At 47.8% G+C, this 16,379-nt stretch overlaps 1 protein-coding gene across 1 annotated transcript in view; it reads left to right on the forward strand.

The window, feature by feature from the left end:
* The first annotated feature begins 3,370 nt into the window (after positions 1-3,370).
* The window catches only part of RYR1 (ryanodine receptor 1), a 170,535-nt gene continuing 157,526 nt past the window's right edge, over positions 3,371-16,379 (forward strand). Inside the window, exon 1 of the mRNA XM_058196238.1 lies at positions 3,371-3,543. Coding sequence (XP_058052221.1) covers positions 3,493-3,543 — 51 coding nt within the window. The 5' untranslated portion in view covers positions 3,371-3,492. The remainder of the gene's footprint in view (positions 3,544-16,379) is intronic.

Raw genomic sequence — 16,379 nt, forward strand, 5'->3', positions numbered from 1 at the left:
GCTAGGGCAACGCTCGCGTGCCCACCTATATGGCCCCACGTGCCACCTGTGGCATCCGTGCCATAGGTTCGCCATCACGGTGATAGGACCTCTACCTATTAGTTGCAAAACTGAAGTGCTGTAGGGTTTCCTGCCTAAGCAGGGGGTTGGACTAGAAGACCTCCAAGGTCCCTTCCAACTCTGTTTATTCTATTCTATTCTAAACTCTTGTTTAGAGTTTAGAAGACCCCACAAGGGGCCTCTTGTGGCTCAACAGACTAATGCAGTCTGTTATTAACAGCAGCTGCTTGCAATTACTGCAGGTTCGAGTCCCACCAGGCCCAAGGTTGACTCAGCCTTCCATCCTTTATAAGGTAGGTAAAATGAGGACCCAGATTGTTGGGGGGTGCAATACAAGTTGACTTTGTATATAATATACAAATGGATGAGACTATTGCCTAACACAATGTAAGCCGCCCTGAGTCTTTGGAGAAGGGCGGGATATAAATTCAAATAAAAATTAAAAATTAAAAAAAACTGCAGAAAGTCTGCACTTCCATGAGGAAGTGACTCCTATTTAGCTGGAAAAGTAGTTTACAATAGCACAGGCTTTTTTTTAAAAAAAAATTCTTAGCCCATTTACATCAGCTGGAAAGAGGTCCACAAAACCGCTTGTGGCGGCTTGAACCCCAAATAGGGAGTTCGGTCAAACTGAGATTTGCTTTTTTATAGTTTACAAAGGGAGGCGTTTATCCCTGCAATCAAACAGCCACTTTAAGGCTTTTGCGGAAAGTTTCCTGCTGGTTTAATAGCTTTGCTTTGTGAATTTTTCCCAAAAGGATTCATTTATTTTATTTTATTTTTAGCCCAAAAGGGGCCAGCTTGTAGAACAGAAATTCATCTCAGGTTTTTTTTTTTTTTTAATCATGGTTTAACTGAGCAGCTTCAAATCCTAAGGCAGGGGTCTCCAACCTTGGCAACGTTAAGCCTGGCGGACTTCAACTCCCAGAATTCCCCAGCCAGCTTTGCTGGCTGGGGGATTCTGGGAGTTGAAGTCCTCCAGGCTTAAAGTTGCCAAGGTTGGAGACCCCTGTCCTAAGGGGTCTGTCAGAGGCATTAAACTGGGGCAGATTCCTGATATAGTATCTGGCGCTCTCCCAGGAATATTTTTATATCTGTACGGCTCCGGGCTCTAAGCCAATGGGATTCAACTCTGGCAACGTGAAGGCCCATGGACTTCAACTCCCAGAATGCCCCAGCCAGAATTTTGATCGTGGGAAAGTGGGTGTTTGGGAAAATGGAGGTGCCCTGGCCAATTCTCCCCCAAAACTTCATGCCTCTAATTCAGGGGTCTTTAACCTTGGCGACTTTTAAGCCTTGTGGACTTCAACTGGCTGGGGAATTCTGGGAGTTGAAGTCCACAAGGCTTAAAGTCGCCAACGTTGGAGACCCCTGGACTAGGTGACCTCCAAGCTTTGCTGGCTGAGGAATTCTGGGAGTTGAAGTCCACAAGGCTTAAAGTCGCCAAGGTTGGAGACCCCTGCGTCTAATCCCTGGTTTACCCCCTGAGTGCCTGACATCTGGTTATCCCATCAACTAGCTAATCAATGAAACAACCCTCCTGCTTGGGTGGGTGGGTGGGTGAGTTGGACTAGAGGACCTTCAAGGTCCCTTCCAACTCTATTATTCTGTTGCTGTTATTGTGATGAGATGGGTTTCAGTATTGGCTTTCTTCAACCTTGGCCACTCTTTAAGATGTGTGAACTCCAACTCCCAGAATTCCCCAGCCTTTCCCCCATTCCAGGAAGAAGGATTGGCCATGCAGGTGGGGTAGGGGAAGGAGAGAATGGTGGGGTGGGGGGTGGTTGGAAGTGATGGAGGCTTGCAAAGAACGGAGTCCTAGGCTTAAAGTTGCCAAGGTTGGAGACCCCTGCTCTAAACCACGGATATACCAGTAACCAAAAGTCCTCAACTTACAACCCCGATTGTGCCCCAAAGTTCCGTCGTTCAGCGAGAAATGCGTTCCGTGAATTTCAGCCCCCCCCCGCCACTTTCGTGCATTTCCTTGCCGCCTCCGTTAAGCTGAATCACGGCCGTGGTTAAATCAGTCACCCGGTTGTTAAGTGAATCTGGTTTCCCGCATTGACTCGGGGTGATGACATGACCTTGGGAGGGTCATCAATGGGAGTCAGCTGTCCGGCATCTGCATGTCGCATTACAATCATCTATTGTAATGTCCTTCCTGTTAAAGACTACTTCAGCTTTAATTGCAATAATACTACAGCAACCAACAGATTTAAACTTAATGTCAACCGCTTTAATCTAGATTGCAGAAAATACGACTTCTGTAACAGAATCATCAGTGCTTGGAATACTTTACTTGACTCTGTGGTCTCTTCCCATAATCCTAAAAGTTTTATCCAAAAACTTTCTATTATTGACCTCGCCCCATTCCTAAGAGGACCATAAGGGGCGTGCATAAGCGCACAAACGTGCCTACCGTTCCTGTCCTATTGTTTTTCTTTTCTTCTTCCTATATATATATATGCTTATACCTCCTTATATTTACTCATATACAGTGGGGTAAAAAAGTATTTAGTCAGCCACCAGTTGTGCAAGTTCTCCCACTGAAAAAGATGAAAGGGGCCTGTAATTGTCATCAGAGGTATATCTCAACTAGGAGAGACAACATGAGAAAACACATCCAGAAAATCACATTGTCTGATTTGTAGCGAATTTATTTGCAAATTATGGTGGAAAATAAGTATTTGGTCAATATCAAAAGTTCATCTCAATACTTCGTTATATATCCTTTGTTAGCAATGACAGAGGTCAAATAAAATGTCAATCTGTAACGGCCATAAGTGTGTAAACAACGTTCCCAAGTCCCCCCTTTTTTTCTTCAGTGTTCACTTCGGTCACAAGTCGAGGACGACCTGTAAAAATTGGGGATTATAGGGCAGCCCTATAATTGGGCGGGTTAGTGGTATAACCATGGTTTAGAGCAGGGGTCTCCAACCTTGGCCACTTTAAGCCTGGAGGACTTCAACTCCCAGAATTCCCCCAGCCAGCTTTTCTGGGAGTTGAAGTCCTCCAGGCTTAAAGTGGCCAAGGTTGGAGACCCCTGGTTTAGAGCCTGGGACTAACAATTAATGTCAGTTGAGTCAGGGGCTGCAAAAGGAGGGGGGGGGGGGGCACCCAGAGACCCCAGAATAAATGAAAGAGGACGGGAGAGGCGGGATGCTGAGCCACGCTAGACTGCTCCTGACCCGGGAGGCTCCACTGGGAGGCGGACAGCCGGTCTCCCCTTTCTCCCCCCCTCCTTATAGGGGCGGACCGGGGGGCGGGGACGGCTGGCCGGCTGGGGCTGCTGCCGGAGCCGGGACGGCCGCTTAGTGTCTCCGCAGGAGCTCCCGGCTGCTTCGTCCGCACCACCCCGGCCGGCTTCCCCCTCCCGCCGCCGCCGCCAGCCCAGGGCCGCCGATCCCGCCGCCCAGCCCAGCCAGCCCAGCCATGGCCGAAGGAGGCGGCGAGGGAGAGGACGATGTGCAGTTTCTGCGGACGGTGAGCTGGGCTGGGGGGGGGACCGAGGAGGAGGAGGAGGAAGGGGTCGGCTGGGAGGGGGGGGGGGGGCAGGGATTGGGGGAAGTGGGATGGGGCCACTGAGGAGGAGAAGGAGGAAGAGGAGGAAGGGGTCAGCTGAAAGGGGGTTGTCCAGGAATTGGGAGGAGTGGGCTGGGGGCATCGAGGAGGAGGAGGAAGAGGAAGAGGAGGAAGGAGTAGGCTGGAAGGGGTGTCCAGGAATTGGGGGAGTGGGATGGGGGCACCGAGGAGGAGGAGGAGGAGGAGGAGGAGGAAGGGGTCAGCTGGAAGGGGGGTTGTCCAAGAATTGGGAGGAGTGGGCTGGGGGGCATCGAGGAGGAGGAGGAGGAGGAGGAGGAAGGGGTCGGCTGGAAGGGGGGGTTTCCAGGAATTGGGGGAAGTGGGATGGGGGGCACCGAGGAGGGGAAGGAGGAAGAGGAGGAGGAAGGGGTCAGCTGGAAGGGGTGTGTCCAAGAATTGGGAGGAGTGGGCTGGGGGCATTGGGAGGAGTGGGCTGGGGGCATAGAGGAGGAGGAGGAGGAGGAAGAGGAAGAGGAGGAAGGAGTAGGCTGGAAGGGGGAGATTGTCCAGGAATTGGGGGCACTGAGGCAGAGAAGGAAGAAGAGGAAGGGGTCAGCTGGAAGGAGGGGGTTCCAGGAATTGGGAGGAGTGGGCTGGGGGCATCGAGGAGGAGGAGGAGGAGGAGGAGGAGGAAGGGTCGGCTGGAAGGGGGATCCAGGAATCGGAGAAGGGTCAGCTGGAAGGGGTGTCCAGGAATTGGGGGAGTGGGCTGGGGGCACCGAGGAGGAGGAGGAGGAAGAGGAGGAGGAGGTGGAGGAAGGGTTGGCTGGAAGGGGAGTCCAGGAATTGGGGAGAGTGGGCAAAGTGGAAGAGAAGGAGGAGGAAGGGGTCAGCTGGAAGGGGGGTGTTCCAGGAATTGGGGGGAGTGGGCTGGGGGGCACTGAGGAGGAGGAGGAAGAGGAAGACTGGTGGAACGAGGAAGGGTCGGCTGGAAGGCACCAAGGAGGAGGGAGAGGAAGAGGAGGAAGGCCGGTGTGAAGGAGGAAGGGGTCGGTTGGAAGGGGCTCCCAGGAATTGTGGGGAGTTGGGCTGGGGAGCACCAAGGAGGAAGTGAAGGTTGACGTGAAGGGGCATCCAGGAATTGGTGGGGGGGGGTGCAACGGGTGGGTGGGTGGGGGTGAGCTAAGCCAAGGCCAAGGCCGTCTCGCCCTGCCCAGAGTGCCCCCTTCGCCCAACCTGCCTAACCTGGCAAAAATCGCCCCTCCGGGCTGTGCCAAGGTGGAAAACAGGCTCTTAATGCGGGACCCCAGTGGAGACGATCAGAGGAAAGGGAGGTGGCAGAGGAGGAAGGGAGGGGGGTGGGGTGGAGAGCAGGCGGACCTCAAGAAGGTCGGATGAAAGTTGGGAGTAAGACTTCCCCCAGAGACAGGGGGCACCTGCTGGGTCTTAGTAGGGTCTGGGGCATCAGGTGCTTCGATGCCCTTTGGCTGAAGGAGAACTTGGGGTTTCCCTGCTGGGGGGGAGATGGATTTGGGTTGGGGGCTTTTCATTGGAGTGATCCCACCCCATCTTCTTTGGGATGGGGAGGGTCCTAGCTGGACATGGCTGGAAAGAGTTGGTCTTCTGGGCCCAAAATTTGGCCAACCCAGGGGAGAGGAAGAGCCCAGGAAGGAGGAAGGGAGGGAGGGAGTCACACAGCCCCCTTGATATCTGCGGTGGGCCTGCCTACTTGGGTTGTTGATGGCCAGGCAAGAGTGTGTGTGTGTGTGGGGGGCAAACAATCTCCCCCATCTATCCCCCTCTGCCTGCATTCACACAACCTTGCCACGTCCCCGCTCTCTCCCCCCTTTCCCGTTCAATGCCAACAACCAACCAGAAAGGCACTTTTGTGGCTCAGTTTATCGCGGGCCAAGAAGCTTTCTCGCCAATTGCAGCCAGCCGTTATTCCACTTTTGTGGGAATCATCTGGGCGGATTATTGGGAATAACTTTGGGGCGGGCAGGGCCGATGAAAGACAAAGGGCCCCTCCGAGGGCCCAGAAGCAGAGAGTCCCTGCCCCGTTTAAGAGGCATCGCTCAGCTTGCAGCCCAGAGGAAGAGGGGAGCAAACAGCTGTCCAAGTTAATGGGGGGGAAAGCAAATTTGGATAAGATGCACATTGGGTGGGTGGGTGGGTGGGGGGAATGGGACAGGCCTGAGGGTCCTGCTTGGCCATCCAAGGTCCAACAAGATTTGCCTCTCTCAGGGGAGGGAGGGGGGAGGAGGAGGAGGAGGAGGGAAGCCTAGTCGAACCCAGCACCCTCCACTAAATCCCGAGACGCCACCTGTTCTCAGCCAGCTTGGCCGGTCAGGATCCGTCCGCCTTGGAATAGGAACAGGCTCTAATTTTAGTGTTGCTCGGCCCCAGCAGGGAAGAAAAGAGGCCCAAATTTCATCTGCAGAGCCGGGGAAGGAGGAGGAGGAGGAGGAGGAGGAGGAAAAGCAATGAGGGTGTATTGGGTGTAAGTTCTGCTTCTCCGCTTCGTGGTTTCAGTCCCAGCATCTTCTCATCGTTGCTGCCTGCAGAACTCCAGTGTCTTTGCGCCCTTCTCCGTGGCTGCCACATTTATCTGTGGAGATGCTCAAATCATCCAGCACATGGTTGTCCCAAAGGGGCTTTTCCAAAAGGCCACTGGATTTTCTTGGTTTTTGTTTTTTTTTTGCTTGAAAATGTTTCGCTTCTCATTCAAAAACCTTCCCCAGAACTGAAGAAGCTTCTTGGATGATAAGTGAAATGTTTTCAAGGAAAAACAAAAACAAAATACAGTTATTAAGTCCCTCCAACCTGCCGTGGTCATCTTTCTTTTTCTCCTCCTCCTCCTCCTTTTTTCCTTCCCCTCCCTTCCTCCCTCTGTCCCTCCCTCCCTCCTTCCTTCCCTCTCTCCTCCCTTCCCTCCCTTTCCCCTTTCCCTTTCTTTTCCCTTCCTTCCTTCTTTCCCTCCTTCCTTTTTCCTTCCTTCCTTCCTCCTTTCTCCCTCCCTCCCTCCCTCTCTCCCTTCCTTCCTTTCATTGTGCCTTCCTTCTGCTCTCTTCTCTTATCTCGGCTCTTCTCTTCCTCCCTTCCTCCCTTCCTTCTGTCTATCTCTTCTCCTTCCCCTCCCTTTCCTCTTTCCCTTTCTTTTCCCTTCCTTCCTTCTTTCCCACCTTCCTTTTTCCTTCCTTCTGCTCTCTTTTCTCTTCTCTTCCTCCCTTCCTCCGTCCCTCCGTCCCTCCCTCCCTTCCTTCTGTCTCTCTCTTTTCTCTTTCTTTCCCCTCCCTTTCCCCTTTCTTTTCCCTTCTCCCTCCCTCCCTCAGCCTTAAAGTCTTCTCCAGAGAGCTGGGTTTTTGCACAATGTGTCCGAAGTACAATCTCAGCCTTGTACAATTTATCCCTCGGGTAAGAACTGTGGATTGATTTGTTGAGGGATCCGCTGGTTTCTTTCCTTGGCTGCCCACGGAATCCTCTGGAATCTCTTCCAACACCATCCATGCTTTTCAAGTTCTCTGCCTTGCGTCTTCAAAACCTATCCTTTACTTCCATAGAGAGTCACAGGGAAATGGTGGCTTCTCCGGTTACTAACCTTTATTTATCTCAGGTTGACAGCTGAGGGCTGTTCCTTACAAACGGCCTTCTCAGGTTTAGGACCGCAGTTGCTGTTACAATCCAAGTCAGCCTTAACTACTGGAATCTGCCTGGAGAAGCCTCTGAAGTTTTCTCAGTCATGTTTTCAAGAATGGCTGGCCATTGCAGGTCTCTTAGGGCTGAGAGAAAGTGCCTGGCTCCAAGTCGCCCAGCAGGCTTTTGTGAGAATGAGTCTCTCCACTCCATTGCTTTAACCACTACACCACGCTGACTCCCTCTAGGGCAGGGGTCTCCAACCTTGGCAGCTTTAAGACTTGTGGACTTCAACTCCCAGAGTTCCTCAGCCAGCAAAGCTGGAGTGGAAGTCCACAAGTCTTAAAGTTGCCAAGGTTGGAGACCCCTGCTCTAAGGCAATCTTTCTCAGGTCTTGACAACTTTAAGCTTGTGGACTTCAAGTGCCAGAATTCCCTAGACAACACGCTGCCTGGGGAATTCTGGGAGTTGAAGTCCACATATGCTGACCAGGGAATTCTGGGAGTCGAAGTCAAAGCAAGCTGGCGTGGGGAATTCTGGGAGTTGAAGTCAAAGCAAGCTGGCATGGGGAATTCTGGGAGTTGAAGTCAAAGCAAGCTGGCATGGGGAATTCTGGGAGTTGAAGTCAAAGCAAGCTGGCATGGGGAATTCTGGGAGTTGAAGTCAAAGCAAGCTGGCATGGGGAATTCTGGGAGTCGAAGTCAAAGCAAGCTGGCGTGGGGAATTCTGGGAGTTGAAGTCAAAGCAAGCTGGCATGGGGAATTCTGGGAGTTGAGAGCAGAGCATGCTGGCTAGGGAATTCTGGGAGTTGAAGTCCAGGAGCGCTAGCTAGAGAATTTGGGGAGTTGCAGTCTATGCGTGCTGTCTGGGGAATTCTGGGAGTTGAAGTCCATGCAACTCTGTGGAGTTGAAGTCCACATATGCTGACCAGGGAATTCTGGGAGTTGAAGTCAAAGCAAGCTGGCTAGGGAATTCTGGGAGTTGAAGTCCATGAGCGCTAGCTAGAGAATTTGGGGAGTTGCAGTCTATGCGTGCTGTCTGGGGAATTCTGGGAGTTGAAGTCCACACTTGCTGACTGGGGAATTCTGGAACCTAAAGCCCACACTTCTTCAAGTTGCCTTGGTTGGGAAACGCAGTGTCAGAGGATTCTGGCGAAGGCTTTGGACGGGTTATAAAGACAGCATTTGGTTGGCTTCGCACAATGCACTGAACTCCTCAGCTTAGGATAAGGAGAATGCAGTTGCTGCATTCACAAAACTTCCTGAGCCTAAGCAAGCATGGGATGGTTTGCTTCCCATCACTTGCTTAACCAAGGATTGCTTTGCCCACAACAGACTGGGATTGCAAAGTAGCTAACTTCCTTCTAGTCTAGTTGTGATGCGTTCGGTGAACACAACTAAAGTTTATCTCAGGTTCTCAGGCCTATGTGGCCAACATATAATTGAGGACTGGAGAGGAGGAGGAGGAGGAATGAGGGTGTATTGGGTGTCAGTTCTGCTTCTCCGCTTCATGGTTTCAGTCCCAGCATCTTCTCATCATTGCTGCCTGCAGAACTCCAGTGTCTTTGCACCCTTCTCCGGGAGGTTGTGAAAGTTGTTTCCGGGAAGAGAAACTGAGGCACGACGTGTCCTCCTTAAATCTTCCCTCAGAGCACTGGTTTGGTTTGGATTTGACCTGTGATATAGGCTACTGAGGCCTATAAACCATCATCTGTGGCTTACATTATATCTTAGGTTGTTGTGACTTGTTCCAGGCAAATTAATAAAACTCTGGGAGCTTTGTGCAGTGATGCAGATTTAGCTAGAGCAGTCATAGCTAATCTTTTTGCCGTCACGTGCCAGGAGCGTGGGGGGGAGGGGGGTGTCACGCGCATGCGTGACTACACCCATAATTTTATTCTCCCCACCCCTGCGCATGCACTACCCCCCCCACTACTCCCCCCATTCCTGGCACATGATGGCATGGTTTTCTCTCTCCCCAACCTCCAGAGCCTTTCTAGCAGCTTGGGGAGGGCAATAATGGCCTCCCCCCCCCCCCTGGAGGCCCTTCGAAGGCAGGAAATGGCCCATTTGTCAACTTCCGGAAGTCGGCAAGGGCCATTTCCTGCCTCCGGAGGGCCTCCAGGGATGTAGAGTGTGGGGAAGGCATTTTCGCCCTCCCTAGGCTCCTAGAAAGGCTCTGGAGGCTGGGGAGAGCAAAAAACAGGCCTTCCCCACTCCCCACCCCGAGGCCCTCCGGAAGCTGAGCTAAACCTCCGGGCCGGTTTAGCTCACACTGGTAACAGCCTGTTATTAAGAACACAGTAGCCTGCAATTACTGCAGGTTCGAGCCCGGCCCAAGGTTGACTCAGCCTTCCATCCTTTATAAGGTAGGTAAAATGAGGACCCAGATTGTTGGGGGGGCAATAAGTTGACTTTGTAAAAATATACAAATAGAATGAGACTATTGCCTTATACACTGTAAGCCGCCCTGAGTCTTCGGAGAAGGGCGGGGTATAAATGTAAACAAAAACCAAAAAAAAAGCAGGAAACAGCCTGTTTCCCTACTTCCAGTGGGCCCAGAAAGTCCAAAAATCAGCTGTGCGTGCCAGAGCTGAGCTCACATGCCCACCAATATGGCTACGTGTGCCACCTGCTACGTGGCACACGGGCCATAGATTCGCCATTGCGGAGCTAGAGGGTTCAGGCAGAGGGGATGAACTCCCATCGAGGGGGATCTTTTAACCCAGGGACCAAAATTGGAAGCCGCTGACCTTGTTCCAATTTTGATCGCATTCCCCAGGCTGAGATTGAGTTTGGTATTGCAACTTCCCAGATTCCTCAACTGGGAAGAAAAGTTGAAGGATTCTCACATGGCCGTTTTTCAGAAAAAGACCCTTGGCTGACAGTTTTGAACAGCGCTTCTGGGCGGCATAAAAACATCCTGTGTATGAAAAAAGAAATAGAAAGAGAGTATTTGTAGCTTGGCGTTGAAATGAGGGGTCCTTGGTGGTCTCTGAGCTTGGTGGTTTTCTTGCAGGCATTTTTGTGACCCAACTAGGTAACATCATCAGTGCTAGAAGGGAGTGGGAGTTTGCTGAGAGGGGAAGGAGGAGGAGGAGGAGGAGGAGGGCTGTGGGGTCCTTAGCGCTCTCGGAGTTTAGTTGTTTTATTGAAGACATTTCATCACCAAATTAGGTAACATCATCATTGCTAGAGGGATGCGGGGTTTGCTCTCTGTAAACTCTGCAAAGCATAATAGCACTGATGATGTTACCTAGGTGGATCATGAGACGTCTGCAAGAAAGCAGCCTAGCTCAAGGAGCACCAAGGACCCCCAAAGAAATTATTATATCTGGTTTTATTGCAGGGAATTAAGTTCCTTATCTTTATCGTACAATATATATATATATATATTTATTTACATTTATATCCCGCCCTTCTCCAAAGACTCAGGGCGGCTTACAGTGTGTAAGGCAATAGTCTCATTCTATTTGTATATTTACAAAGTCAACTTATTGCGCCCCCCCAACAATCTGGGTCCTCATTTTACCTACCTTATAAAGGATGGAAGGCTGAGTCAACCTTGTTAGCCCATAGAGCAGTCTGTATGATGAAGTGAGTTCTTCTTTGCTTAAAACAGAGCTGTGTGTGCGTGTTTGTGTTTGTTTTTGTGTGTGTGTGTGTGAGAGAGAGACAGAGAGAGTGAGGCTCTAGCACTATGTTTTTCATACTTGGCAACTTTAAGATATGTGAACTTCCATTCCCATGTTAGCTGGGGAATTCTGGGAGTTGAAGTTCACACATCTTAGCCTAGCCAAGTTTGAAAAATCCAGCTCCGGTAATTCTGCACTGAGCAAGGGGTTGGACTGGATGACCCCTAGGGTTCCCTTTACATTTCAGTTTATGTTTATTCCCAAAACTACTAATTCCTAGTAATTTTTTTAAAAAATTTGTGCAATGTAAGTGGTTCCTGATTGCTCATATCCAATCTTCCTCATCGATTAATCACACAGAAACGTGTTCTGTCTCCCCCCACCCCTCCACCCCCCCAAAAAAAAATAAGTAAAAGAGACTTGGAGACTTTGGAAATATTTAAACTCCGTGATGAATTGCACAACGGCTGACAAATGCCTGACTAGGTGGTTCGAATCCCTAGGACAGGTCTCTTGCGTGAGCATGGGGTTGGTCTAGATGACCTCCAGGGTCCCTTCCAACTCTATTAGTGTTACAAATGACAGGCTGTATTTTTTTTAAAAAAAGGGGGGGGGAGACGCGCCATGTTGCGCAGCTAAGTAGCCTTGTGATGTGGTCCTTCTTTTGCACAATTTTTTTTTTTAAATTCCGTGCTATTTGGGGGTGGGGGTACAGGTCTCTCCTGTTCATCTTTGGTGCGAGCGTGCCCTCGGCTCTGTTTTGCCCAAAAGTCACTCTTGAGCGGTCTGGAAGGCATGTGTGTATCTGAGTGTGTTTGTATGTCAGCATGTTCCCCGGGCCCTGAGCTATGTGCTTACCCAGAGTTGTAGGAATGCTTCGAACAGGTGCAGAGACCAAAAATACCCATTTCCCCTCCCTAGACCCATGGGAATGGTGAGCGAAGGCGGGTGAGACATGGGGGCGGGGAAGAGGGGCTTCAAACAGAGGAAGTTTGATCTTTCTGTTTCTCCATTTTTTTATCTCTCCATTTATTTATTTTTCTGGCTGAATTTTTTTTCCCCAAAATCCCAGCCATCCTCTAAATGGGCTTTTTCCAAAGGATTCCAGTTTTTGTTTTTGTTTTTTATTCAAAAAGTTTTACAGAAATTTTTTTCCCCCTTTCCCCCCACATCCCCTCCCCCCTCCCTTCACAACCCCCTCCCCCCCCTCCGACTTCCCGGAACGAGCACAAGGTATAGTTAAAAGTAAAACAAACATATGCTACAAAATTTTCATCCCAACTTAATTATACCCCTACAATCATCAATTCCTAACTTCCCCCGAAAACAATCAAAAATAATACATCATAATCATTCAAAAGCAGTCTGATAAACAGTTTGATTCCAGTTTTTAATTTTGACTCTCGTGGGTTGGTTTGAAGTCAGGTGACAGATTTGGGGAGTCCAGAATGGGTCAGTTTGGGTGGAGAACTCTGCTTCCCCAACCTCGGAGACTTTTAAGGGGTCCGGATTTCAGTTTCCAGAATTCCCCCAGCCAGGAGTTTGGTGGAGACTGTTGGAGACCCTTCCCCATCTCTTGGGAGTGGGGTGGGGTGGGTGGGTTTAACAGACCCTAAACTCAGCCGGGCTTGTGCCAGGGTGTCTTTCTGCACAAGCCGCAGCTGATGGCGCACATTCCCAGGGCCGAAATAGTTTGCCAAGGAACCTGATCTGCAGGGATTGAAGCCAGGGTGGGCGACCAGCCAGCTTGGTTTGAAGATCAGCCAGATGGAATGAGAGGGGCAGAGGCGGTGGGGGGGGGTGATCTGGGGGACAGAAGGTATATCAGGGCACATTTTAGATTCTTTTTTTTTTTAATTAATTTTTTAAAAAAAATTGTATTAAATTTCCCAAAATGAAAAGGTGAAAATTTACGAAATGCCCGGTAGCCCTTCACTTACGACCGCAACGGAGCCCCCAGTGTCCGTTCCTAAGCGAGACAGTTCGGGCCGCAGTGCTTTGAGCGAATCGCTGCCGTTGTTAAATGAATCGCCGGGTTGTAAAATGAATCTGGTTTTCTCCGCTGATTTTGCTTGTCAGAAGGTCGCAAAAGGGACATTGGCGACCGTCATAAATATGAGCCAGTTGCCAACTTCCAAATTTTGATCGCGGGAGCGCGGGGAGGCCGCAACGGTCGTAAGTATGAAAAACGGTCGTAAGTCACTTTTTTTCGGCACTGTCGTAATTTTGTGTAGTCACTGAATGAATGGTTGTAAGTCAAGGACTATCCTGATTTCCCATCCTCATTCTCCGCCCGCGTCGAGAGTGGTGCGGTGGCCTAGAGGTGGAGCTAATGCCTCACAATCAGGAAGCTGTGAGTTCGATCCTAGGTAGAGGCAGATGTTTCTCTCTCTCTGGGCACGACGAGATCATATCTGCCGAACAAAACTCCGCGTTGACGCCAGGAAGGGCATCCGGCCAGTAAACACCCTGCTAGCTCTTATCAGTTGCCCATACTCCACCTCACAATGGATTATGGGGAGGCTCCAGTGACGTCACCCTCCTGCTGGGTGCTCAAACAGAGCACTCCGTGTTAGAAGATTGTAAAAGTCAGTGAAACAGAAAATAAATCACTGTTCACTGAGCTTAGCATAATCTCTGGGTGAAAGAGATTATCAGAATTGTGGAAGAGTGGCAGGTCTGACAGGGGGTTTGCTCTTAAGAGCGAATTTTCCTGGATTTATGACCCCACCGAATTCCACTCCTTCCAACTTCAGCACGCCCCTGTTTTTATCAGGGAAAAGGAGAGGAATGTTGCTTCTGCTCTAGAGAACTTATTAAATTGATTGATATTCCAAGCAGACGGAATTTCACAAGCGTTCGAACTTTGATGTAGAATCAGCACGGCAAGTACCGACTCCTTTTGAAATTTGAAACCTTTCTTTGTCTTTGATTAATTGACTTTTAAAATGGCGTCTAAAAGTGAAAGTAAAATTTTTAGTACGATGAAGCAGCGTTACTTGTGGATTGTTACAAACGGAGTTTTTTATACTGAAAGGAGGGAAGGAGAGTTATTAAGTTTGAATTCTGATTCTTTTGAAGACAGAATGGCAGCTAAACCTTTAAAGCCTTCTGGAAGAAGGGATCTGAACCAAGTCTTGAGGAAAATATTGAAAGAACAATTAAAACTTTCTGAAGATAGGCAAAAGAGATGATGGAGAATTTTAATGCAAAAATAAGAGAAGATATTCTTATGGCAGTTCAAGGACTGAGTAAAAAATTGAAGGATTGGAAGTGGAAATGCAACAGATCTCTCAGTCAAATAAGTATTTAGAAGATGAAATGAAAGGTGTTCAGAAAAAGTGGATCAAAATGAAGATCAGGTTGTGATATTACAATATAAACTTATGGAAGGAGCTCTTAGAATTGTGGTATGCGAGAAGAGCGTGGAGAAGACTTAAGAAAAATTATATCAGAAGCATTGGCTGAATTTATTGAAGCGGACCCCAAGAGGTAGCTTACCAAATTGATAAAATATATAGAGTTAATTCTTGGATTGCAAGACAGAGAAAGCTTCCTCGGACATTGTGGTTTATTTTGTGAAAAGGACTATGAGAAATCAAATTCTGCAAGTTTCATATCAGACAACTTTAAAATTTGGAGAACAGGAGTTGAAGGTGTTGAAAGAGATTCCTTCAAAGATGTTAAGAGACAGGAAGCAATTTGCTTTTTTTACACAAGAACTTAAAAAACATCAGATTCAATTCAGATGGGAGGTGCCAGTTGGACTGACACTATTCTATCAAGGAAGGAGATATAGAATTGACACGGTTTTAAAGGCAAAGGATTTTCTTTCTACAGTTTTGAAAGTCGAAATAGAAGTGATAGAAAACTTCAAGAGACTCAAGAAGGCGTGGTGACCCAAGAGCCTTTATTGCTGCCAGTATTAGAGGAACCACAAGAGCAAAGGGTGACAAGAGGAGCCCTTAAGCGTAAAGAAGAGCAACAGTCTCAAAGTAAAAGTCAGGATCCCATTATGGAAGCTGTGGAGGAGCTAGACGGAAGATACCGGAGGAGGAGCTTCCGTTGTCTGCTTCAAACCTTCAGGAGGCCAGTAATGGCAAATAGAATCTTGTCATGGAATGTTAATGGCTTGAATTCAGCTCAGAAAAGAAGGAAAATATTTTACTACTTGAAACAATTAAAATGATGTGATTTGTTTGCAAGAGACACATATAAAATTATCAGACCAAAAATATTTAATTAATTCAAAATTGGGTAACCATTTTGTTGCATCAGCTTTGGAAAAGAAGCATGGAATTGTTGTATATATCAGGAAGGATATACCAGCTAAGCTAATTGAGGCAGATATTCAAGGAAGATTTATTGCTATTGAACTGGTGATAGATGCAGAAGACTTTGTTGATAGGTATTTATGCACCTAATCAGCAACAAGAAAAGTTTTACAAAATGTTACATGAGAGGTTGACCCTCTGGGATTATAGTTCGTTTATTTTATTAGGAGACTGGAATGGAGTAATTGATACAAGAAGGGATAAGAGAACTTCCTCCAAGAAGATACCTATACATGCAAAATTACCAAAATCTTTTTTTGAAATGATGGAAGACTTTGAGTTTAGAGATATATGGAGGTTACGGAATCCAGATGAGAGAGATTTTACTTTTTTTTCTGATAGGCATCAATCTTTTTCACGCATTGATTTAATATTAATTTCTAATGACTTGCTTTCTAGGGTGAAGAAAACGAAGATATTTTCGAGGTGTTTAACTGACCATAGCCCAGTATGGATGGAATTATTACAAGGGAAAAAAGGTGGTAGAACATGGAGGTTGAATGAAAATCTGTTTAGATATGAGGATAATGTAACTTATTGTAAGAAACAGTTAAAAGAATTTTTTGATTTTAATATGTACAAAGGGACACCTATAGGAACTGTGTGGGAAGCGAGCAAAGCGTTTATTAGAGGATATTGATTTATTTGGACAACAGGCAAAGGAATAATAAACAAAGGCAGCGAGATATTTGGAAGAAGAAATCCAAAGGAACCAACAGTTATTAATTCAAAACCCACAAGATCATAAACTTAAAGAGGCTATAAAAATATTACAGAGTCAATTTAATATGTTAATGGCAGACCAGGTGGCAACGAATATACAATATGCTAAACATAATACTTTTGTAATGCAAATAAACCTGGGAGATGGTTGGCATATAATTTAAGGAAGAAACAGAAAGCACGTGTCATACAAAAATAGAATATAAAGGTAAAGAGATATATCAACAGGATAAAATTAAAAGGCATTCTCAGAATTTTATACTGCACTATATGCAAAAGACAAAATATTGGATAGGGATATTTATGATTATTTGAAAGATTATAAGGTGAATATTCTAACATTAGAACAGAGGGAGGAGCTGAACCGCCGATAGCTACTGGAGAAATAGTGGAGGCAATTAAACAATTAAAATGGGAAAACCCTGGTACAGATGGTCTTACAGCAACTTATTATAAAAACACAGGATGAAATA

The sequence above is a fragment of the Ahaetulla prasina genome, chromosome 10 (assembly GCF_028640845.1).
Source record: "Ahaetulla prasina isolate Xishuangbanna chromosome 10, ASM2864084v1, whole genome shotgun sequence".
Classification (NCBI taxonomy): Eukaryota; Metazoa; Chordata; class Lepidosauria; order Squamata; family Colubridae; genus Ahaetulla; species Ahaetulla prasina.